The 26,214-nt window shown below is 42.5% G+C and overlaps 1 protein-coding gene and 1 long non-coding RNA gene across 3 annotated transcripts in view; one reads left to right on the top strand and one right to left on the bottom strand.

Annotated features, from left to right (window-relative positions):
* Nucleotides 1-24,099, bottom strand: part of RPS6KA3 (ribosomal protein S6 kinase A3) — a 44,814-nt gene extending 20,715 nt beyond the window's left edge. For both annotated transcript variants that reach the window (XM_082220585.1, XM_082220586.1), the window contains exons 1-5: nucleotides 23,972-24,099; nucleotides 12,033-12,089; nucleotides 5,259-5,375; nucleotides 3,156-3,237; nucleotides 988-1,068 (exon numbers count right to left, since the gene is read on the bottom strand). In XM_082220585.1, the coding sequence (XP_082076711.1) occupies nucleotides 988-1,068; nucleotides 3,156-3,237; nucleotides 5,259-5,375; nucleotides 12,033-12,089; nucleotides 23,972-24,052 (418 nt within the window). In that variant the 5' untranslated portion in view covers nucleotides 24,053-24,099. The remainder of the gene's footprint in view (nucleotides 1-987; nucleotides 1,069-3,155; nucleotides 3,238-5,258; nucleotides 5,376-12,032; nucleotides 12,090-23,971) is intronic.
* A 209-nt stretch (nucleotides 24,100-24,308) lies between these two features.
* Nucleotides 24,309-25,483, top strand: LOC309531236. The gene is made up of 2 exons (XR_014219163.1): nucleotides 24,309-24,446; nucleotides 25,255-25,483. It is a non-coding gene; the product is annotated as an uncharacterized lncRNA (long non-coding RNA).
* Nucleotides 25,484-26,214: the final 731 nt, after the last annotated feature.

The raw sequence follows: 26,214 nt of genomic DNA, 5'->3' as shown, positions 1-26,214 counted from the left end.
GTTATTTTTTTAGGAGAAAATTACTCCTTCTGCTCACCCCACCCCTATGACCTCACATTGCCAAAGCACATGTTATCCAGACTTCTGAAACGTTAAACTGCTGGACAGTGCCAAAATTATTATAGATCTGGCCACTTGTAACTTACATTCAGCAACAAGAAAGTTCCAGATCACTCACTGGAGAACAGCATCAAAGCTTCCACCCCTTCTACCTCAATATTGAATATTTTTCTTTAACAGAAAAAGTAAAGAGTGGATTGCTTCTTAAAATTTAAAATTTAATTGCCTCAGAGATATGCAAAATGCAAAGCATCCCTTTAAAAAGAGGACTGGGTAAATCTCAGGTAAATAAAACCTAAGTATGTTCTGTTCTGGCCAATGCTTAAAAAGAAAGTATAGCTGACATATTCTATAAGAGAGTATTTCTTTTTCTTTCTTATATGAATTAACTAAATAGGTGAGAAAACTGCCAAAACAGTACTGAAATCAGTAAATTGTTCAAAAGCTGAAAATGAACCCTTAAGGAGGTAAATTAATTTAAACTAACAACATCATCGTATATTTTTATGAGGCCTTTCCATAGTTACGCCACATTCAAGGTGGCTTACAACATGAAAATATTTACATAATTAAAAATATATTAAAATTTAACAATAGGGAAGTTAAAGGAATGTCAAAAATTACATTTGTTCAGAAACTGATCTTTACTGATGATTAAGCTTCAAAATGTAGCATTTGTCTTTTTGTGATTTTCTGCAATGAATAGTATGGATGAAATCTCCTATACAATTAACTGCTTTAACAAATGCCAGTTATGCAAACTGACTTGTACAGGGGTACAAGATGGTAGGTTGGGTCTCAACAGAACTTGTTATATTTTATTTGAAGGTATCAGGATTTTATAAATGGCAAATACGTATGAAATATCATAGTTACCAGAAACTAGCAATATTTACTTTAGCAATTTAGGATGCTTATTAAACTTACCGTAATGCAACTTGACAATAAAGGGATGATTAACCTCTACTAAAATGTCACGCTCCATTTTTGTCCGAACACGATCGCGAACTATAAGAGATGTTGACCAACATTTAGTGCAAATGAATACTACCCACTTAATTATGTATATGGACTATTGTTTTTCAGTTTTATATCCATTATATGTGGACGCAATGTCAAAGTTTTCAAGAACCATTTTCACTGTACAAAATGTAATGAAATATAAAGTTTTAAGAGTGCAATGTTATGGATCAAAAAGTGGCTTGTGCCAATGGAAAGGCACTTCCGTTGTGCGAGGAAGTATTACAAAATTCTCTCAAGTCCACATCCTGCTGGAGCCCCCATGCCCAGTTCCAGGTGGTCCCTCAACCTTTATGAGCGGATTGTGGGGCACAGAGGGGTGTAGTATGGGGGTGCCAGGAAGGCCCCATTGTGTTAGCAGAGTTATACTCTCACCTCTCTAGAACCAAATTTATAAATACAATTTTGGGATCTGAGTAGGAAAAACATTGGGCTTGCCTATGCTCATACCCCCCTGCTGCATAAACCCTGGCTTACCTAAGTCAACAATCATACCAAAGTACCACGGGGCTGAATATATACTGTATTTTTTGCTCTATAAGACGCACCAGACCATAAGACGCACCTAGTTTTTGGAAGAGGAAAACAGGGGAAAAAATATTCTGAATCCCAGAAGCCAGGACCGCAAGCAGGATTGCTGCGCAGTGATCCCGCTTGCTGTCCTGGCTTATGGGATAGCCGCATGCAGGCTCTCCCAGGCAGGGGATGAAGGCTCCCTTGGGCAGCCCTTCTCCCTCCTGCATTCGCTCCATAAGACGCACACACATTTCCCCTTACTTTTTAGGAGGGGAAAAGTGTGTCTTATAGAGTGAAAAAAATGTACTGTAGGGTACTTTACTGTAGCTCTCAAGGACTTTCTTCTCAATTTCTAGCATATTTCCCAAAAAGGGTGATCACCATAACTTTATTCCAGTGTCTAAGTATTGATGGAAGGATTTGTAGTATATATTATTCAACAACTAGCAAATTCATCACCCTGACAATTTTCCATTGTCTGTCACTAAATACATACTATGCAATAAAAAAACTTGCAAAAAGAAATCAGGCATCTGTTGCATAAAGCAAGAGTACTGAATTTACATTATGAGTGCGAATTCTAAAACCGGAGCCAAGAAACTAAGTGCATTCAAATTCTATTTGCTCTATTTACAATTATTGTTTCTAAGCACTCATTCTAGCAAAACCATCAAGATGTGAACATAGTCCACATGAAGATGCCTGTAAAACTGTTGCACCAGGAAAATATTTCGTGCCATACACCCTATGTTATGGTGGATATGTTTTTTTAGCCTCCAAACGCAGGATATATTCACGTATAGCCCAACCCTAAGATTAACATTATTACTAATAATTTATTACTTATTATTAAATTTGTATACCACCCTATACCTGCAGATCTCTGGACTGTTCACAACCATAAAGTATCAGTGAACCAAACAGGTCTTATTTCCCAGCAAACATGCATAGCAAAATGTTTAGAAGCATTCATAATGTAAAAAAAAGTACAAGAAAAAGAGCTAATAAGCAAAACCCATGACAAATAGGTGATTGAAAAAGACACCACTGTGTATAAATTTAGATGCAGAGTCATCTAAATTTAGGTGCAGATTCCAGGGAACAAAAGCAAGGTTGTCTAAATATGAGCAAGTATCAAGTGCATGAAAGTGCCTCAATGGGTTCCAACTTTTTCACATATGCAGTTACTTTTCAAAATCTCATTATTGATGGGGCTATATAAATAATTAAATATATATATTTTCCAGTTGGATTGTATTGCCCTGAATATATGAAATGCTCTCATTTTTAAAGGGTACGGGGTTAAAGTTCTCCCAAGATTATGTAGAAGCTCAGCCATCAAGTCAACATTAGAAAATGCAATTGTTTGAATTCTTAGTTCCTGTAGTCCTTCATCGCACAACTGCCAGATTCAGACAGACAGACAAAAGGATTTTTCTAGCACCTTCCTTTTACTATCAGCTCCTCCACCACATCTCATTGCACTGCCAGTCTCTTGCAACAATGTTTCAATATATTATTCTTAAAACAATTATATTTAAATAAATCATGTAATTTACCCTTGAGTGTTGCTTTTTTTAGCACCTTCATTGCATACAGCTGTCTTGCATCTGATCCTGAGATTTTTTTTACAAGGAATACCTGTATTAAACACATGAAACAATTCTATTACAAAAATCCAAAACACATTGAACAGACCCAGGGTAAGAACATATCTGTGCACATACAGAAACATCAATCTCACATACCCATGCATGCTTGCATGCATGAACGCCTGTCATATCTCGAGTCCCAATATGTAATATCTCTAATCTTTATCCTTGATTTTGAGAGCATCTATGCTACACAAACATACCTTTGTTAAATGAATGCAAACAGTAAGGTAGGCATTATTCCACTTCTCACACAATTCCACTTCTCTACATACTTTTAAAAAGCTGCATGTGAATAAGACTCCGGCCCCAATTATATAAAAGCAGGTGCACTTTCAGTATAATTTCACATTCCTAACTCACTAAGTATTTCACTTGCTACAGCAAGGCTACTAGACTAGAAGGAGGGTACACTTCCTACCAGTAACTTACAGAAACCAAGTGCAAGGAGCAGAGGAAATTGGATGCCAACGTCATAAATAAGATTGAACAGTCTTTTATCAAACCAAATTCCTTGAAAGGGTAACAGCAGTGAATAACAGAGCAAGCCAAACCCTGGCCGGAGAGTTGCAGAGACACTGCTACATCTGCAGCCTCATTGCTCATGCTGGTCAGGGCAAAAGCACAGCCGTCTGGCTAGATATCATCAAGTGATGGCAATGGAGATGGCTCAGGATCCAGGGAATCCCTGTCAGTTCAGCCACTTGCCCTCCCTGGAACACTCCACTTACAGACATTTCACAGCTTACAGCAAGTCAGAAGTTTGTTGGGGGGTGAACAGGAAGCCCAGGATCAGTGAAGGTGTTGCGGGCTGAGGGAGATTCTCTGCCCAGCTCACCCCCCGTGGCAGGTCAGAGACTTAGACTGAGCCCTTAGTCAAGAGGAGTTTATTTAAAGACGGCCACTCAGACCTTTTTCGCATTTAAATGTTGAATGAAGAAAATGTGTTGTTGTAAAATACAGTGGTACCTCGGGTTACAGAAGCTTCAGGATGAGAACAGAAATTGTGCTCTGGCGGTGCGGCAGCAGCGGGAGGCCCCATTAGCTAAAGTGGTGCTTCAGGTTAAGAACAGTTTCAGGTTAAGAACGGACCTCTGGAATGAATTCATTTCTTAACCAGAGGTACCACTGTGCTCATCTTTGGCCACAGAATTCTGTGAGTGGTAGTTAGCTCAGCTGGTTAGAGTGTGGTGCTGATAATGCCAAGGTCACAAGTTCAATCCCCATAGGGACTACCTGCATGTTCCTGCAGTTCAAGGGGCTGGACTAGATGACCCTTGGGGTCCCTTCAAACCCTACAATACTTTTATACTACACAAAGCTCAGTAGAATATTTGCACAGTTGAGGGGAAAATTTATGTCAAGCGTCTAACTCTGAAAAAGAAAATCAACACCACATACTACCATGGCAATCCTAGAAATATGCCTTAGTTCAAGAAATGTAAGTTTCCTTCCAATTGTGTCGAAGTATTAAAATAGGCAACTAAAGCAAATTTCATTTTGCTCAGAGACCAATGCTTTTAGTTGCTTTAATGCTGATGGACGTAGGTCAAGAATATATAGGTTTTCGTCACTGACACATTGAAGACTGTCAAAATATGAACTAGATACAAAATATATGCATACTTTAATTCATCCTTGAAAAGATATAGGGTGAGGCTGGATTCTAGTGATATTCAGAGTAGACCAACCAGAATTATTTCAGTGGGTTTACTCTGAGAATGACTAAAACTGAATATCCCTCCACAGCATAAATATTAAGGTGATCTAGTGAAAAATATGTTTAATTTATACTGTTCACTGAAAAAAATATGACAATAAGTATTCCTGCATATATGAATGTGAGCTAGGGCAGCAAACTAGGAGACAATTAAGGAGATTAGAACAAAAGATTCAAGAGGTGGTATTACAGAAACAGAGCATCTATTTTGGGCATTCTGGTTAGTGCTGGCTCAGGAAAGCCACCTGAGCACCAGGACAGCTGGTATCAATTCCAGAGGTCCGTCTTACCTTTCCAAAAGACCCCTGTCCTAGCACTTTAAGGAGTTCAAATTGTGAAGGGTCTGCTTTTTCATGTCCTTCCTTGACGTGATATGTTATTGCAATCTCTTTAATATTGCCTTCTTCCTGCAAAGAAAACAAGAATAAAGCTCTCATTTTTATGTTTGGAATTCATGCCTGGAATATTCATCCTAGGCTGGTATTTAACTATTCACAGATGAAAGCAATTGTAATGGATAAAAGCCAACAAAGAAAAATATATATTCATTAAGTCCAATGTTGGTACCACTAGGAAAAACAGGAATGTAGAATTTCCACAAAAGTTTGGTTTACTTCATGCTTGGGAAAACCACCAACTGAGGAATGAAAGATACCAAACTGCCAGATTTTTATAGAGTAAAGGTAAAGGTAAAGGTACCCCTGCCCGAACGGGCCAGTCTTGACAGACTCTGGGGTTTGTGCGCCCATCTCACATCTATTGGCCGGGGGCCAGCGCTGTCCACAGACACTTCCGGGTCACGTGGCCAGCGTGACAACGCTGCTCTGGCGAGCCAGAGCCGCACACGGAACGCCGTTTACCTTCCCGCTGGTAAGCGGTACCTATTTATCTACTTGCCCCCGGGGGTGCTTTCGAACTGCTAGGTGAGCAGCGGAAAATAGTCATCTGGCATATTCAGCTACCTAGTAAAAATACTAAGTTTAGGTCATTATCGTATGCCACTTTTAAAATGTTTCTTCAACATTTGGCTTGTTTCTCAATATAGCATGTAGTCAGTACAGGAACAGCTCTAGTCACTCTTCAAAATCACAGCTGCAGTTGTCTTGTCTAGGAGCTAATTCACACTTTATAAAAAAAGGGGAGAAAGCAGGCGAAAAGTGACTCACTTCTGCTCCTAGTGTTGTTTGCTAAGGGGTGGGGTGGGGATTTATGGATGTCACCACAGCAAGTATCTGCAAGTCCCACCATGGACATTTACAGGAAAAGCAGAAGTGTGAGACTCTTGGGCTTCTTCCTTTCCTGATTGTGTATTATGTGCAAACTGACTGGTGGTTCATGCATTGAAGAGGAAGGGCTTCCAAAACCATAATGGGTCTCTGCTCAACTCTCTCAAAGCATTGCTCCTAGCCTCCATAAGCAGTATTGATTTTATAGGATTATTTAATACACAAAGTAAAAAGAAAAGAATCAATTACATCAAATAGTTTGTTCTCAACAATTGGTCACTTTTATATCTAACCATTCTTCCAAAGAGATCAGGCAGGGCAACATGCATTGAATTATCAGCTTTATCATTGCAATCTTTCTGTGAGGTACGTGAGACTGAACCACTGTGACTTGCTTATTCCATTGAACCTCCTGGTTGAGTGGAGACTTGAACCTGGCCACAACTCACTATACATTTTATTGTTACACAGTAGGCAAAGCTCTTCCTATACATAAAAGGAGTTTTAGGATTGTATTACAGTGGTACCTCGGGATGCAAACAGGATCCGTTCCAGAGCCCCGTTCGCATCCTGAACAGAATGTAAGACGCAACTGTGCGTCGCATTTCGTCGCTTCCGCGCATGCTCATGACGTTGTTTTGACCATCTGCGCATGTGCGCGCGGGTGAAACCCGGAAGTAATGCGCTCCGTTACTTCCGGGTCGCTGCGGAGCGCGACCCGAAAATACTTATCCTGAAGTGTATTTATCCTAAGGTATGACTGTATTATGGCCTTATAGTAAGCAACATGCAAGTTGCACAACGACCAATAGTTAGAATGTCCGGCCATGCCTTGTTTTTACTTCAAGCTAAGGAGGGAGGGAGAATTAAAAAGAGCCATGTGTTAGAAGCAACAGTCAGAAGTAGAAGAACAGTAATAATTCAAGTAAATTGAACTAAAGGAAGGACAGGAGATGTAATAAAGGAGCAGGGAAGAAAGCAGCTATGTGTGTGGAAGAAAAATATATTTGCTGCTTCTGTGTTTCACAAGAGTGAAACTGAGTAATTGCAATCCTTTCAGCAGCTGGCTTTATTCTCCTTGCTGGCATGATGCAGAGAATACACATGGTGACAACAGGGAAGTGAAATATTATTGCATAATTTCAGAGATAATAAATTACTGTATACAGCACTCTCAGGGATCATACGTATTGGATTGTGCCCTAAATAAATCTATTGTGTGGCCAAATTTAGAAAGCCACATACAGTCGTGTTCTTGTAGCCCCATCTCAAAAAGAGCTAGGAAAGTACAGAAGAGGACAAACAAGATGACAAAGGCATTGGAGCGCCTTCCCTACAAGCACAGCAGCAGCACCGACCCTTTGGAACTCCCTGCCTATTGATATAACACAGGCCCCTTCACTGTAGTGTCTTTTGGGCGTGTGCTGAAGACATTCTTGTTTAGATAAGCCTACCCAGATGTTTAGAAAGTTTGCCTGATATTTGTTTTAGTCTACTTTATTGCCATTTTAGCATTCTGTATGTTTAAAACATTTTAGCATTCTGTATGTTGTACTTTTTATGTGTTATCTTTACTGTTTTATCATTTTTGTAAACCACTTTATGGTTTTTTTATAATCTACAGATTCTATGAAATAAATAAGAAATAAAGTGTTCAGTGCATTTTAGTCAGGTTTTATAGAATTATGCATGATGCAGGAAAAGTAGGCACAGAATTTTTCTCCCTCACATTAGGGTGGTATTAAACTAAACTCACTGAAATTAAGATGGCTCAGGTCCCTTACTTTCAGTGGGTTTACTCTGGGTAAAACTTAGCTGAATACTATCTTTAGACTTCTGCATCATCCAGTGAGATTGACTGGTAGCAGATTCAGGGGACATAAAAGAAGGGAGTTCTTAATACAACACATTATTAATCTATGGTATTTCACCACCACAAGATGAAGTCATTGCTTAAGATAGATTTAAAATAATTAAGCAAATTTATGGAGGATAGAGTTAACAACAATGTGGCTAACAGATGTCGTTATGTCCCACTCTTCCTCCAAAAGGAGCCCAGGGTGGCTAACAATGTTCAAACAAATAGAACCAACATAAAACGAAAGCTAAATGGAACAGTTGTTGTGTACTTCTGAACACCATATGCTGAGGACAAATAGTGAGGTAAGGGGTATAGCCATGATGCCTTATTATGGGCTTCCCAGAAGAAATCAACTGACTACTGCAGCAAACAGAATGCTTAAAAGAATATCTTTGGGGTAATCCAACTGGGCTTTTCTGGAGTTCTTACCCAGTACCAAACCATCTTCCCACACATGCACCAATCACAAGCATGGATATTTGTCATACTAGTGCCTGCAACCCTGCTCACTCCACTAACCAACCCTATTCCCATTCCCCCCACAATTACCACTATAACCACTTCCCCTTCCTACTCCATGCAACTACTGAGCTCGCTTTTCACTTTCCCAGCTCCATCTCTGAAGCCACTTCTCTCTTCTAATCTGCAGCCCCCTGCGCACCTGTTTTCACCTGAACCCACAAGCCTATACCCCCTGCTTCCCCTTTTTTGCGCAACCACCCCCCTTGCACACAAACCATCCCATGGTAGCCTCTGGCACCTATCTTGTCCCACACATTGCTACTAAATATCCTTTCCACCCAACTAGAAAGCCCCCACCCACTCCTATTCTTCAGGTCCTTTCATGTCCCTGCTTTCATTTTCAACCCCATTCCCATGCCTCCTTTTCCATCATTGTTTTGCAAACCCTTTTGCTTAGTTGATATTCCTGCACTGCACGGGATTAGAGACCAGGTGACCCTTGGGGTCCCTTCCCTTCCAACTCTACATTTCCATGATTCTCTCTTTCCCCCTCCCCCCCTTCCCCTTCTTACCTTTTTCAACTCAGCCTTGCACACAGACCACCCCCACTTCTATGCCTCATCCTCTCTCCTAATCTGCACCCCACTTTGCACACACCCCATGATAACGTATGTTACTGAATCTTTAAAATGAATAAACTCTTAAGAGCAAACCTATCAGTTAGCTTGTTCAGTTGGAGAATGTTAAATTCAGTTGATGAATGTTATATGTATATTGTATGACTGTAGGGTGTTTGCTTGTTAATAAAACATGTTCTAAATTATTATGTTAGATCTGGAACTTAATGTTGAAGAAAATACATGGTACCAGGAGTGAAATACACTGTGTGAAGGTACTGAGGGCTTTGTATATCTCTCACACAAATGAATCAGCTGAAGAGTAGAAGAAGTTTGTGTATAGCAAGAAGCGAGGAACACCAAAAGGGAAAAAAGAGGCTATTTTAAACAAAGAACAGCAGAGGTTTGAGTAAAGTAGGGATGGGAGGGTAAGTTATCACCTGTTGCTTGTTGCTCAGGGCTCCTTTGGGTAGAATAAAAAGAATTAAGAGAAATGTTATGCCTGAATTGCTTTCATAATTTTAAGGGACCCAAAATGACTCTCTTGCCCAGGATCCCCAAAACCACAGGCCACCACTGCATATTGCCTCCCCACAACAACTTGGGACTCTTGATTTTGGAAAAAGACAATGTCTTTTGACCACTTTGATCACTATCAGTCTCTTTAACAGAAGAGTTGAGTAATGGGGGTGTTGAATGGACATGCCTATAGGGACTGAAGCAACGTGTATCAGAGTAAGTAGGGTAGAAGTTAGAGAGAGAAATATGGAGCACTCCTCCCCACAAATATTCTAACCAGAGCCATGAAATTTTACAGGCCTTTAAGTAGCCATTAATGACAGATGTGCTGCTTTCTATTCTCCTTCACTTTATCATAACATCTGAAGTTGAAAATAGATCTAAATGGATTTTCTGGCCCCTTTCCATCCCAGAATGTTACATATGTAAAGAAGTTCATGGCATATCATGCTAAACTCTGTCAAGAATCTGCAAAGTGTTAAGTTCTTTTATGAATGTCAGAGAATAGATTTCACACATCTATCTGGTTTATAAAAAAACACCCTTGTATGAAACAACTGGTTTGGGAAAATTCTAATATTTTATAGGTAAAATTATTATTTGTTTTTAATTATGGTGAAAACTCAGACAAGTGTTTATGTCTTTGATTCAGCTGTAAAGAATGTATGATTTTATCTTTGTGCTTGTCTCTTTGATCCAGCACAGTCATCCATCAGTAGAATGGAGAGCTGAACAATTTTGATTGATTCCCCTCCCACATTCCCAATATTTGTTCTAGGACAACAATGGAAGGTAGGGTGGTGGTGGGGAGGGCTGCAGAGGAAAACTGACCAAAATATCTCCCTCCCTATCCTTTATATCATTTTAATTGCATCTTGGTAGTGGCACCACTTTCTGGAATTCTTGGCACTGAAATATCTAACTGATTTGAAATGTCTATTTGATTTATTTCCTACCTGCTATCATGCATTTGACCAAAACATTATTATAATTTAGCCTGAATCCAATGTTGTCTTTGCATGGGAAGAACACAATAACCACTTACACAACAACTTTCTTTCATCCCATTGCAGCCCCCCCCCCCAAATATGCTCTGGAGGGTTGGGGGGTCTTGTGGTCCTCTACTAATCAAAATAGCAATCTCCTATAACCACTTTCTGGGGTCTGCTCTTCATGAAGGACTGGAGCAACTTTAGAACAGTACCCTAGGTTGGAGAACAGTTCACCAGGACACGTGGAAGATTCCTACTTTCAGTGAGAACACTTCAGCTTAACTTTAAGTCTGTTATGTAAGGAATGAACTTACATAAAAAGTAACCTTGTTCCATTGGCCCACAGTAACACAGTACAGGTTACTGGATAATATTGTGGTTTTAAGAAACACATTCTGGCATAAATTCATCCTGCACATAATTTCTTTTTCCTCTACTCCTGAAGTCAGGGAATTATCTTGAATTCATTTTTCTCAATGGGTTATGGAACAAAGGTTGAGTTCTCCTAAGATAAACAGGACTTACAAACTAGTTCTGCTGCAACCCGATACACAGTCACTGTGGCTTACATCTGAGTAAGTAAAGGGGAGGAGAAGGGCAGCACTAAAAAGAACAAGAACAAAGGAAGCAAAAGAGGCAGCAAAGTCTCAAAAAACCGTTGAAAGATCAATCTTTATGAATAGTAATAGTGTTGGTGGAACAAAAATGTCCACTGCATTTCATATGATAACAACTTCCCTCAGGAGCACAAGATTACAGTTCTCATATCAAGACAACACTTCTCTCTCTTTTTTCTGAGTAGAGATGTATAACACTGCACAGTTAAATGCCTGGGAAGTACCGCCTTCCTCTGATAATAGTTCACAAGAAGAAGAACTGAGGACCATGTTCCAAACTTAAAAGTTTAAATTTAATGCAATACATTTTTTTTATTCTATTGCCACAAGCCAAACATGTATTTATGCATATTATATTCCATACAAGTACCACAAAACTGATATAAAAAAATGAAGTAACTCGGCAGCAGTCAATGGATACAGCCATTCTAACTAGAGGAGTCACTACTACTTCATCAGCTCTGCTGAGATGCCAGCTCCATCAGCCGTTTCTTTTCCTTCAACAGCCATATGGCAATAGTCATAGGCATTCTTTCAGGATGCAATTGGGGGCAGGGATACAAGGGAAGCAAGGTGACAGCATAGGCTCAGCTGAGACCCCAGCAATTTTTGGTTCCTCCTCTCTATTCCAGCCAGTCATTGTAAGAACTTTGTAACTAGTGCTTGATTTTGCTTTTGCCCTGAATACAGTATGTGCACGCATACTAGTTGGCTAAGCACCATAGGCTGAGACTGTCCAGGCAACATGTCAACACTCAGGTTTTACTTACTGATTGTGGATTCATCTCTTCTTCTCCCATAGGTTCATCCATGATTTGTTGGCCATTCTGCAAAAAAAGAAAGGGGGTTCATAAAGCAACTAAAGTAGAAGCATTTCTCTACATCTTATTAAAAATAACAAAACAATGGGTTATATTCAACTAAGTCTTACCCAAAGTATAACAATTGAAATTAATGAAGTTTGTCATGTCTATTAACAGCAATGAATCTACTCCATGGGTAGGCAAACTAAGGCCTGGGGGCCGGATCCAGTTCAATCGCCTTCTAAATCCGGCCTTCAGGCGGTCCGGGAATCAGCGTATTTTTACATGAGTAGAATGTGCCCTTTTATTTAAAAAGCATCTCTGGGTTATTTGTGGGGCATAGGAATTCATTCATTATTATTTTTTCAAAATATAGTCCGGCCCCCCACAAGGTCTGAGGGACAGTGGACCGGCCCCCTGCTGAAAAAGTTTGCTGGCCCCCCTGGTCTACTCTGAGTAGGACTAGCATTGGATAAAACTCAAAGTTATTTGCCAGTATCAATTACTATAAAAGATGGTTGCAACTGGGCAGTGAATGGGGGGGACTTTCCAGAAAGAAAATAAGGTGTACAATTCTAAGCCACTAACTATTTAGAGCACTTATGACTAGAAGCCCATAGATCGGCAAAAAGCAAGATGAAGACAACAACCCATCATACAAAACAAACATTTAAACTGGACCTGAAAGTGGCAAAGGTGATGCAGCTCTATTGAAAATTATTGTGTTTTAAATAATATGTAAGTTCTATTACTGTGAAGTGAAGATAAAGAATAGAATTATAGGACTGCAATGCTTAATCCATTAGATATATCAATAAACCACTTTAAAAGTGGCCATTTAGACAGCAAGTACTATATTAAGGGGACTTTCCCTCTTATGAAGAAGAAGAAGAGTTTGGATTTGATATCCCGCCTTTCACTCCCCTTCAGGAGTCTCAAAGCGGCTAACATTCTCCTTTCCCTTCCTCCCCCACAACAAACACACTGTGAGGTGAGTGGGGCTGAGAGACTTCAAAGAAGTGTGACGCCTCATAAGATTTTTCCTCTCATATATATCACCTAAAAAAAATCAAATGATGTATGCTACTTGCTTCAGAACTTTTTTTTTTTTTTTGCCAATGTGTGAATCGAATCCATTAAAGCAATATCAGTCAAGTTTTACTGTGCAACCCACTGCATATCTATTTCATATCTTGGCTCTTGTATGGTTGGCTATCATGTACTAAAAACACAGATATGAGTTGCCCTGGGACTGGAGAGTAGAAGGAAAACGCACTTTGGCTTTTGTCATTGCCCAGAGGACCCAGGACCACTAAGAGACTGCCTCCCCTGCCTCCCAGGAGTAACATCAAGGCGATTGGAAGTCTAACCTGGCCCTAGTTCTCAGCCAGAGAAACAGCAGCTGCAAGGGGCATGCCTGCCCCACTCCCTGCTTGAAAGAACACTGAGCCACAACTGCCTGCTGCCCTGGGAATGCAAAAACAAGGGGAAAGAACACCCCAACTCCATTCAGCGGCCACATGAACAAAATACACTAATTGCTATTCAAGAAAGAACACCAGCAGAGAAGATCAATCCAGCCCAACCTGGATAAAACTGTTTGTGGCCTTCCCATAGGCATTAGGTTGACCACCGCAAGAACAGACTGGTGGATTAGATGGGCCTCTGGCTCCTTTTAGTACCCTCTAGCCGTCTCACTATTTTGTTCCGGCCTTAAAGAACTGATATCTCTATATTTTCCAGTGTTCAAAACTCCCATTGTGCTAGGCACATTTTGTAATAGGGAATTTCATTAGTGTGAGCAGTTTCTGAGCTCTGGGTGCAGTACTGCATCTAAGATTTCAGATTAAAACTGCAGAACTGAAGGAAAGGAGGACCTTTTTCTGCCTCTCCACTTCCAGCTACTCTCTGAAGGCTGGAGAAGAGACCCTCTTAAGAATATTAGAGGGGTGAGCAGGGGAAAATGTGAAAAATGATATATTTTAGCTGCAGTTCATTCATTTTCAGCTTTGTATTCTTGTTATAAAAAAGCATGCCTAGACATTCTGTTGTTGCGCCCATAATCTAGGTTTAAGGTGGAGCAAATGATTCAGCAAAGGAAACACAGCCCAGAATAACTAAGGAGATAGTACAAGAATATTTGGCTAGTTTAGATGTATTCAAGTCTCCAGGGCCAGATGAACTGCATCCAAGAGTATTAAAAGAACTGGCAGATGTGATCTCAGAACCACTGGCAGTCATCTTTGAGAATTCCTGGAGAACAGGCGAAGTCCCGGCAGACTGGAGGAGGGCAAATGTTGTCCCTATTTTCAAAAAGGGGAAAAGAGAGGACCCAAATAATTACCGCCCAGTCAGTCTGACATCAATAGCAGGGAAGATTCTGGAGCAGATCATTAAGCAAACAGTCTGTGAGCACCTAGAAAGGAATGCTGTGATCACCAATAGTCAGCATGGATTTCTGAAAAATAAGTCATGTCAGACTAACCTGATCTCGTTTTTTGACAGAATTACAAGCCTGGTAGATGAAGGGAACGCAGTGGATGTAGCCTACCTTGATTTCAGCAAGGCATTTGACAAGGTGCCCCATGATATTCTTGTAAAGAAGCTGGTAAAATGCGGTCTTGACTATGCTACCACTCAGTGGATTTGTAACTGGCTGACTGACCGAACCCAAAGGGTGCTCATCAATGGTTCCTCTTCATCCTGGAGAAGAGTGACTAGTGGGGTGCCACAGGGTTCTGTCTTGGGCCCGGTCTTATTCAACATCTTTATCAACGACTTGGATGATGGACTCAAGGGCATCCTGATCAAATTTGCAGATGACACCAAACTGGGAGGGGTGGCTAACACCCCAGAGGACAGGATCACACTTCAAAATGACCTTGACAGATTAGAGAACTGGGCAAAAATAAACAAGATGAATTTTAACAGGGAGAAATGTAAAGTATTGCACTTGGGCAAAAAAAATGAGAGGCACAAATACAAGATGGGTGACACCTGGCTTGAGAACAGTACATGTGAAAAGGATCTAGGAGTCTTGGTTGACCACAAACTTGACATGAGCCAACAGTGTGACGCGGCAGCTAAAAAAGCCAATGCAATTCTGGGCTGCATCAATAGGAGTATAGCATCTAGATCAAGGGAAGTAATAGTGCCACTGTATTCTGCTCTGGTCAGACCACACCTGGAGTACTGTGTCCAGTTCTGGGCACCACAATTCAAGAAGGACACTGACAAACTGGAACGTGTCCAGAGGAGGGCAACCAAAATGGTCAAAGGCCTGGAAACGATGCCTTATGAGGAACGGCTAAGGGAGCTGGGCATGTTTAGCCTGGAGAAGAGGAGGTTAAGGGGTGATATGATAGCCATGTTCAAATATATAAAAGGATGTCACATAGAGGAGGGAGAAAGGTTGTTTTCTGCTGCTCCGGAGAAGCGGACACGGAGCAATGGATCCAAACTACAAGAAAGAAGATTCCACCTAAACATTCGGAAGAACTTCCTGACAGTAAGAGCTGTTCGACAGTGGAATTTGCTGCCAAGGAGTGTGGTGGAGTCTCCTACTTTGGAGGTCTTTAAGCAGAGGCTTGACAACCATATGTCAGGAGTGCTCTGATGGTGTTTCCTGCTTGGCAGGGGGTTGGACTCGATGGCCCTTGTGGTCTCTTCCAACTCTATGATTCTATGATTCTATGATTTATCTCCTAGCTTTCATATCTCAGTGTCTAATACTGATCTTTTCCCTTTATTCTCCTTTCCTTGTGTACCTTGCATTTGCCATTTGTAAGCCTGATGGCTAGACTTCTCTCTCTCTCTCTTTTTAAAGTCACTTTAGGAAACAACAATTGCCTGAAAATCAGTATAAATATACAGGAAATAAAACAGGTAAATAATTTGTGTACAATAGGATAACAGGTTGAGTGCAAGTTCCCCCAGCCTGCACACTCAAGGGCAGGGGTTGGCAACCTAAGGCCCATGGGCTGGGGGTCGTTTAACCAGCCCACGAGCCGCCCATGAACCAAGCTGCCTGCACAGTGAGTCCCCATGTGCTGTGCTAAACTGGCACTGCATGGGAACTCGCGTCTGTGGTGCCAGAAATCGCATTTGCGCAGACATAGATGCTGGAAATCGCGGGCGGGTGCACTCACACACGCGATCTGGCCCACAGAGGGATCTCTGCTGGAGTGAACCGGCCCAGGCGAGGTAAATCTTGCTGACCCCTGCTCAAGGATCTAAGCAGCACTAAAGCAGCAGCCATGTTAGCTGGAGCACAGCATTTGTCTACCAACCTCTCATCCAGACTTGGCTGCTCAAAGGAAGTTACTCTAAAACACTTCCTAGGATGACACTGCTTTAAAGCAAAATATCAAGATGGGTGTATTTCAGTGTGACTTGGCACTGGGAACTGCCAAAGATAAGAAGCACTGCATTTATCAACACCTTCCCAGAAACAAACAGAAGCCTCTGTATGACTCTCCTCTTTCTTCAGACCCTACTTACTAATTTCCACTTACTTAAACCAGGCAGTTATCCAACTTTCAATGTCAAAGATGGCAAAGCAGCCTTCGCCACCTGACGCAAAACCAAGAGATGTAGATTTTAACAATTTCTTATCACTTTGTTGTCTGGGTAACCCAAAGAAACACACCAGGCTCTTACTCATCCTCGTGAATCCAAATCAAAATACACTACGGACTACTAAAATACTGCTTTCCTCCAGCAAGAGTTCATTTTATATAAAAACATTTAAATGGATGTGAAGAAAATTTAGAGCACAATTCCTTACACTTTTAATGTGTAGCATCATTATCACATTAGGAACATTAGTATTCCAAGTAAAACTCGTGGAACACATATTTGCACTAACTTCTATATGATTCTACATTACTTTTAGCAGCATATAATTGCCTTGCTCACAAGGGACACCCAGCAAGAATGAGCTGCATGTACCAGATCTCTAATCTGTCTTATGATTTGGCTAGTAAATCAGACTAGTGAAGGGCTGGTCGCGAAAGGTGATTCATTATAGCCAGTCATTTTCTCCAGCAGGATGAGTGTACTGAAATGACACATTGCCAAAGACTGTTTAGCCCTCTGGTGTGTTCATCACCACATATTAGTCTTACTCTAAAACAGATACAGATAGATGTATAACATGTTTACATCAGTAACAACTGAAAGATTGCAGTGGGGCTAAGTTGTAGAAGAAAGTAAGTAAAAAATAAGTCAATTTACAATGGTTTTCCATATTAGAAAATATTGTCTAGATGTTTCAATGCAAGATAAATAACAAAATTCCAAGTATTACAGTTGCTAGTGTAATCTGGCATTTCAAATACCTGACTGCACAGTAAAACAATCTAATAATTGGAAAAATAATGCAAGTTACAATACAAAGAAGATTGCAAACTTATTTTATCTTGCAACCTTTCTGGTAAAAGATTTGAGTGTAAAAGCTATGCAGGTCAAAGGTCATTAACAGGAAAAATGATATTTTGTAGGTATATGTATCGTTTAGCATTTTTATGAATTTTGTACTAAGAGCAATGTACATATCACAGTAAATAATACAGTGGTACCTCGGGTTAAGAACTTAATTCGTTCAGGAGGTCCATTCTTAACCTGAAACTGTTCTTAACCTGAAGCACCACTTTAGCTAATGGGGCCTCCTGCTGCCGCCGCGCCGCCGGAGCACGATTTCTGTTCTCATCCTGAAGCAAAGTTCTTAACCCGAGGTACTATTTCTGGGTTAGCGGAGTCTGTAACCTGAAGCGTCTGTAACCTAAGGTACCACTGTACTGTCTTTACAATGATCATGTTCAGACACAACTACAGGTAATCAATTAGCCTATGCATGAGCCACGTGAAAGTGCATGCAAACTGAGCTCTCCTGCTTCGCTCCTCCCTTCCTCTGTCAGGGAAACAAACCATGGAGTGACAGGCTTAGCAATACTCCAAACCAGTGCTTGTGGGTTCTCTCAAAACAGACCACAATTCTGAAGCCAAGTTTTTTTCTTGGTTGCCCACTGCCCAATCATGCTTTGTGGGGGGGGGGGTAAGCAAGCTACGAGTGCTGGTTCAGACATAATGAATGCAAAGCCAGTAGTTTCCCTGAAGCTTCAAAACAGTAGAGCTCAGCATACTCACACTTCAATGTGGCTTGCGCACAGGTTAATTTGGCTAACTGCAGTTAAGAGTGCAGAAATGATATATCACTACAATGAGCCAGATATTTTTGGAAAACGCTGAAGACAGCTATTAGTAAGGGCTTCATTTTTTTCTATTTGCAGCCTAATTATATTCATATTTACTCAGAAGTAGTCATGTTAATTTCAACAGAACTTACTCCTAGGTGAATAAGCTTAGGGCTGAATCCCTAAGTTATATTTTTGTTTCTCTCAAACTGCTTACTGCTCCATATTTTTCGCTCCATATTTATTTCTTAAAACTGAAGATGAAGAGGATGATGTAAACAACCTCTATACTTCACTCAGGCACAGCAATGGTTACAGTTAATTTTTTAAAAAAAAAAATTCTTTCACTGATTTGCACATCTTACTTTTTACAGCTGTGTTCTCAAAAATTAAGAAACATATTTTTTCAATTGCTCCTTGTAGGTTTAAATGCTGTTTTTTAGGTAATTCATAAGCAAATCATTGGATTAACTGGTAATGCACATTCTAGTGTGCTTTCAATTCTATAACCTTCAAGCAAGAAACTAAAATCTCTCACAATGCCGCCCTGCAAATATAGCATCTTGTTCGTTTACATTTCCGGCATTTTACAGGAACATATACATGTTTGTTTAAAATGTCAGTTTAAAAGTTGCAACACAGCTCTGTACACATTCTTCTTTGCTACCGTATTTGCTTCAGCTGGGAGGGCATAGTATCTCCACAAGGTTGTTGCAAGGATATTGGTGGTGAGAATAGCAGCTTGCCACAACCCATGACAGTACAATAGGAAAGTGTGCCAGGGATGAAAAGTATGAACAGTTTAAAGGCACCTAGAACAGATTCCAAGCCCCATTTGATAGCGGACAATTGTCTGCATAGGTTATGGTACCACCAGCCCTCTATCAATATGACCAGCGCTTTCCCTACTGACAGTCTCAATAAAAGGCAAAGAAGCAATTTTTCAGAAAGGGGCTTATTCTCACTTCAAACCATTAAATACTACAATTTGCCTTCTTAAAACATTTTGATATAAGCAAATACTATAGCCATGATTAAATACTTACATGATGAAAACACTTAAAATATAATTAGAAGATTTTAAAATAAAGTAATGCACACTTTCCCCATCTCTCCAGCCAGCCATCTACACACAATGTGCATTTGTCCTGTATTCCACTAAGCAAAATGGCTTTGAGTTACTGTTATAATCTTTTTTTCCCTTCCCTAACATCCATTTTTGATGAGAGTCATGCATTTGGGACAAAAAAAAAATTAACCTCACCTATCTGGGGTCTGAACTGGCTGTGACTGACAAGGAATGAGACCAAAATGATCAGGAGGAGGATGGAGCCACTTCCTTATGTGGAAAGGTTGCGGTTTTTAGTTTAGAGAAAAGCCAAGTAAGAGGCAGCATGATCCAAGTGTATAAATCTATGCATGCTATGGAAAAAGTGGATAGAAAAAAGTTTCTCTCATAACACTAGAATTTGGGGATATTCAGTAAAGCTGAATGTTGGAAGATTCAGCACAGGCAAACGAAAGTACCTTCTTCCTTCAATGAATAATTATGCTATGGATTTCACTCCCACAAGAGGTAGTGATGGCCACCATCTTGGATGGCTGTAAAAGAAATTCCTGGTGAATAAGGCTATGTTCTACCTCTGCTGTCAGAGATAGTATGTTTCTGGGTATCAGAGGAAACCACAGACATCTGGTTGGGTACTGAGAGAACAGGATGTGGACAAATGGGTCACTGGCCTGATTCAGTGGGCTGTTCTCGTGTTCATAACCAACTCTAGTTGCAGCTCAGACTGGAGTTTTGAGAATTAATTAATTTCACTTAACCAAATAAAACTGGCTATATTTAATTCTTTACGCAAAGAAAGCCAGAGGCTTTTGGGTCACAATCATGTCTTAAACAAGCATTGTTCCTAATTACCAAGGTCTATCACTACGAGCATTCCCAAGCAATATTATTATTTATTCATTAATTTAAATCACACTACTGTCTTGAAAGAATAGGGTGGGGAAAAAACACTTTTAATTATTTCACATCAAAAGTACTTTTTTGAAAGATGCACTCTTCCACATGGGATCTACCTAGAAGTTTCTTCCATGGAGCAGCATACCATATTATGTTTGAAACCCTTATAAGTGCATTGGTTCCATAGCGTATAACATCTCTACACCAAGGCTAGTCACAATCAGGAATATGTGGAGCTGGCAAAGATTATCTGGATGAGCAGATACTCCTGGTAGTGGGCAATTTTATCATTATAAACAAAAATAGCTAAGTTTCTGACCTGGCTGCAGACCACATTGTGATCTGCCTGCCTGGTGTGAAGACTGCAAATGTCATTCATCATCTAGAGCAGTGTTTCCCAACCTTTTTTGGGCAAAGGCACACTTGTTTGATGAAAAAAATCTCGCGGCACACCACCATTACAGCCCCGTGATGTCAGCGTGCAGCATCACGCCGGGAGGGACGCACGAAAGTGAAAGTTTTCAATTTTTTTCCCTCCCCCTTGCCGGGGAACCTCCAAGCTTTGGGGGTGGGGGGGAGGAGGCAGCAGAGCGAGGGACTGAGGGACGGCGGCAGCTGAGGCGGCGGCTGTTGTGGTGGTGGCGGCGATAGCGGGCGGAGGAGGGGGCGGCGGCGGGGCCGAGGTGGCCGGCGGCGGCGGGGGAGGCGGCGGCGGGTGGAGCAGGAGGGCGGCCGAGGCCGGTGAGGGAGTAGGGTTGCCCGGGGCTTGAGGAGCCGTCGCCGGGAGTTGCTGCTGCTGTTGTTGCTGCTGCTGCCCGGACATGCCGGCCTCCTCCTCGTCCGCTGTCTCGCGCTCCTCCCTTTTGCACGCGCTGCCCCGCCGCCGCCCCATTGGCTGGGTCCTGTCAGCTGATCCTGTGTTATTTCCTGTGTGTGTGTGTGTGTGTGAGGGGAGAATGGAGAGAGAAACCTCGGCACCACCACCGCGGAGCCGCCCCCGGCTCGACGCGGATCCTCGCCGCTGCCGCCTCTCACCGCCCGCCTCGCCCGCCTCCCTCCCACGGCACACCAGCCAACGTCTCACGGCACACTAGTGTGCCGCGGAACACCGGTTGGGAAACACTGATCTAGAGAGGCTGGTAGATGGTGCTGGGGAGAAGTCAGTGGTCATGCTGCATCCTGGCACCAATGGCATGGGCTAATGTAGTCATGCTCCAACCCCCATCAGCCCCAGTTAGCATGGACAATGGCTAGGGATGTACTCCAGCAATTTCTGGAGGGTACCATGCTGGCTACCCTTGATATAGCTGGGAATGCCTCTGGCTAATTAAACGATCTATTTGGGGGGGGGGTGTTACTATGCTATGCATTTATATGCTTTGGAAAGGAGGCCTGGGGGTGTGGAGGGGCACCAAAAAAGGTATCAAGGGCCACATGTAGTCCTTGAGCCACATGTTTGACTGCCCTGCTATAAATAAGGGGGGACGGACATGACAGAACTGCATAAAATTGTGCAAACTGTTCTTCGCATAGTTCATAGTTAAATGCTTTAAAAGGGGAATTAGACAAATTCATGGAAAGTAAGACCATCAACTAGCCATAATGACTTTATTCTATCTTCACTGTAGGAGTAGTAGGTCTCTGAAAACCAGCCAGTGACGATCATGAATAGAAAAATACTGTTGTACTCATGTCCTGCCGCTGGGATTTCCATAAGCATCTGGTGAGAAAAGAATGTTGGCCTGGACAGACATTTGGTCTGATCCAGTGGGGTTGCTTTTATGTTCTTAGATGCTGCACATAACAAGCACAACACGGATCATAAGCATCTTTCAAACATTATGCTTAACTCCTGGAATGATATTTAGACATACTATCTGGTTGTCTCCATAGGGAAACTGATATATTTCAATAGGCTGCAATGATACGTCATCCGTAGAAATACAGTTAAAATGCTTTATTGTTATTACACCTCTGAGGCAAATGGGTTTTTTAAAAAAACAAACTCTTTATGGAACAAAGAGTTATAAACACAAATACTGTTGCTCTACTTATCAGCCTAAGTCAAAAAGAACAGAATACTTCGGGATTTAACAAAGCTAGAAACAGGGTAATTTAATTATGCCAAATTATCACAACACCTTATTACTACCAATAAAAGGAACCACTTGATGAAACAGCAGATAGGTTTTCTCAGAACCATACCCTGAAAGCTACTACTACTTAAGCTAGATTATCTAAACTTGATCAAACCACAAGCATGCTGCTTCAACTACATAAAGTACATTGCTTCTTGGATCATGAGAACTTGGGGGGGGGATGGAGACGGATGACCCCCAGTTCCTATATTGGTGCCTTGCTTTCAGCGGAAGCAGGATATGAGGACTTCCCCTTTTAAAAATGAGAAAAGAAAAAACTTGCTCTCATGTGCAAACTGTTCTTACTGCCTGGTTACAGACCTGTACATGGAGGAAGTTGAGCATCCGGTCAAAATGAGGGGGAAGGGAGGGAGGAAGAGACAGTAGCCGGGGAAAGTAACCGAACACCATCAAAAAGAACAAAAGCTGCCAAGTCATTCAACCCTTCAGTTTCTACAGCAGATCTGACAGTCTGACAGTAACCCACTCCACAACCACCTAACCCAGATGTTCTTGGCTTCATAAAGGTGCTGTCTCCTGGCTGCACCTTATGAAGTGGAAAGAGGAAAGATGATTACTGAGATATTCCGAAGCTTAACGCTATTTAACTCCTCTTCCAGCAAATTTCAGAACAGTAGTAGCATTGGCTATAGATGGTAAAGTCCCTTTGCTCCCACCCTCTTTTGATTTTCTTAACCCTCTGGCCTTGCCTTGACCAGCAGTCAGGGGTCTCGCCCCCTCCACTTCCCCTGACTGTCGTCCCTTGCAAACAAATGGAATAAGGAGGCTGTTCGAAATTAGCTTGAAAGCCATCAACAGCATTAGCGGTATGGATCAGCATGTTTCTTCCCTAAGGTGAAGAAAAAAAACTATCACAAAACAGATCTGTTTCAGTAAAGAGGAGAGAAGAGAAGGGCATAGGCACCCCCTCACATACTTTATCTCCCTCCTCCTCCCCAACAGGGAGATCCCACAAAATTCCTTTCAAAGGAAGGCAGAGGTAAACTGTGCCCTCTCCATTACGCCAGAGATCTCAATGCCACTGCGTACAGAGATACCGTCCTGCCGCCAAAAGAAATTTATTCTCCGAACCGGAGCGATCAAGACGGGAAGAGGGGTTTTGTGTGCCAGAAGAGTTGCCCACACCACTCTCTCCCCCGCCGCCAAGCAAGCCATTACTAATACGGATTTTAAATATCCTGTCGCTGAAAAGGGTGAGAGTCGGAAACGCGCCCCTTCGTGACTCGCTGCCCCCGAGAGCGGCGAGGGCGAGAGAGGGAAGCGGACTTGGCTAATCTGGAGTAAAGGAGCGAAGGGGGTGAGGCGGGAGAGGGGCGACAGAGCAGGCGGCCGCGAAGAGCCCCCAGACGGGCAAGGGGGCTGCCCTGCCTCGCATGGGGCACTTGGAAGAAAGAGGAAGCGGCCGCCGGTCTCCGAGGCGGAAGCAGAGCGGCAAAACGTTCCCCTTTCCCCAGGACGGGCTTTTAATTCTCCCCCCGCCTCCTGACGGGCCCGTCCTCGCCCTCCGGGGCTCAGCGGCAGCAGGGGGTGCTGTAGCCGGGACTCGGCGCCCGCTCCCCGGCCGGCCGGCCGCTCAGGTCGCCTTACCTCGGCGCTGCTGCTGCTGCTCTCCGCCGCGCTCTCCACAGCCATTTTCTGCCAGGGGTCCGCCAGCTGCGCTAACGGCATCTTCCCGCTTTAACTTCCGAGCTCCCCCCACCTGGAGCCGCCGCTGCCCAACAGTCTCTCGCTCAGGCTCCGGGTCAGGATTCCTCCTCCTGGCCAAGGCGAGGGCACTGCCGGGACACTCGCGCTCCCAACCCCCGCACTGGGGGCGGAGGACGAGGCAGAGCTGCCACGCGCGGGCGACGGAGAGAACTGGGCTCGGAAGAAGCCGCTGCCGGGCAGAGCCAACCTCCCGACGTCCAGCAGGGCTACTGCTACTACTACCGCCGCCGCCGCTACTCACTCCGCTTCCGCTCCCAACATGGCGGCCCCCAAGCCGTACCTGCCTGTCAAGCCGAGGCCTGGTGGCGTCATCCCCGAGGGCGGGACTGGCCCAGCCAATGAGCGGCGAGCCCAGGTAGTAAAGGGACGGAGTCGCGGGCGCGCGGCCAGGCGATGGTTGCTCTGATCCCGTCGGGAGTGACTGGCTGGCGTGGGAGGGAGAGGCAGGCAGGCGGGGACTCCGGATACGTGACGAGGGGTTTGGGTTTTTTCTCTCCTTATTTGTCACGGTCACTTGAGCGAAGGGCGGGAGGCGGCGGGTTTATCCTCCGCGCGGGCAGCCTGGCTTTCTCCGGCGCCGCGGATGCCGCCCGCGAGCGTCACACCCCTCGAGCTGTACAAAAGCTTATCGTGTGTAGAGAGGCGATTGTGCGGCGTTTTCCTTCTACCCCCGGATGAACCAATCCGGCATAATTGCTATAGTGCCACCCCCGTGGCTATGACGGCAAAGTTTAGTAACCTTTCCGAGATAATCCGCGGGAAGCTGTTAGTTTTGTACGTATTCAGTATGACTATTCTGGAGTTTATTTTTTATTTTATTTTTTTAAAAAAAACTTCATAAAAGTTTTGGCTTAACAAAAAACCAAAACCCTGTTAACTCCGAACTAAAACTGGACTCTGCAACCCTGAACACATGTTAGATTTTAGAAGCCTTACAGGATTTTTCTTATAAAAGCATGGCTAAAGAGTCAACAAGGAATCCCAAATACTTGCAACACTGCCTCCACCTTCACATCCTGGCATTCTTAACTCATCCCTTGGGTTTCCGTCCAGTGTAGTTTATCCCTCTGATGAAATTTATATGACACACTATTCTACTTTGTTAATTTTAAAGAACCAGGTTTACGATTCTGTAAATAATTGTTTTTGATTTGATTTTGCAGTTGCTGAAAAGATGAAGAATCAGCAGAACAATCCCATGCAGTTGGGTGGGACTTTGTAATCTTATATTTCAAACAACATGCCTTCCCTGCACCTAAAAAATAAATATGGTCCTCCTAAATTATGTGTTTAATAAATATAGGTAGAATTATACTTATTATTGTATAAGCCTCTGTCTAATTACTTTCCACATTCTTGGGTTGAAAAAGAAAAATGAAAAAGGTTTTAAAATATATGTTTAAAAAGTATACTTCAGTGTGCATCCTTAGGACACTGTAGTTATATCATTGTGTGATTCAATCATATACAGTACCAGCAAATTCATGTTGCACAACTATTGGAAATTGCGAGGTCTTCCACAACAAATCTACTTTCCCCAAAGACCTGACTTTTAGCAACATAAAAAGTGATGGGGTAATTTACTGGAAAGTGTGGGCTAACATTTGCTTTGATGCAACTGACATCCAACTTCCCTGCAAACTGATCAGGATGAATGTTCAGTAGACATCATCCAGAAGCAGCCTTAGAGTTGAAGAGATCCATAGAGGGGCAGTACAATGGTACCTCGGGTTACATATGCTTCAGGTTACAGACTCCGCAAACTCAGAAACAGTATCTTGGGTTAAGAACTTTGCTTCAGGATGAGAACAGAAATTGTCGTGCTCTGGCGGCACAGCAGGAGGCCCCATTAGCTAAAGTGGTGCTTCAGGTTAAGAACAGTTTCAGGTTAAGAACGGACCTCCAGAACGAATTAAGTACTTAACCCGAGGTACCACTGTATACAGGTCAACCCTCATCATTAAAACAAGATAGTCTTGGCTTCAATGCTGCCTATTCTAACGACTTTGAACATATTGAAACTTTTGAGTGAGCAACATGCTTAGGATTGCATCTCAATCCTCATTAACACTTAATTGGGAGGAACTTCCATTGAACACTGTAAGACTTCCTTCTGAGTAAGC

Source organism: Podarcis vaucheri (assembly GCF_965113315.1).
Source record: "Podarcis vaucheri genome assembly, chromosome: 4".
Classification (NCBI taxonomy): Eukaryota; Metazoa; Chordata; class Lepidosauria; order Squamata; family Lacertidae; genus Podarcis; species Podarcis vaucheri.
The sequence above is the reverse complement of the archived record's forward strand: the minus strand, read 5'-3'. Positions and strand labels throughout refer to the sequence as shown.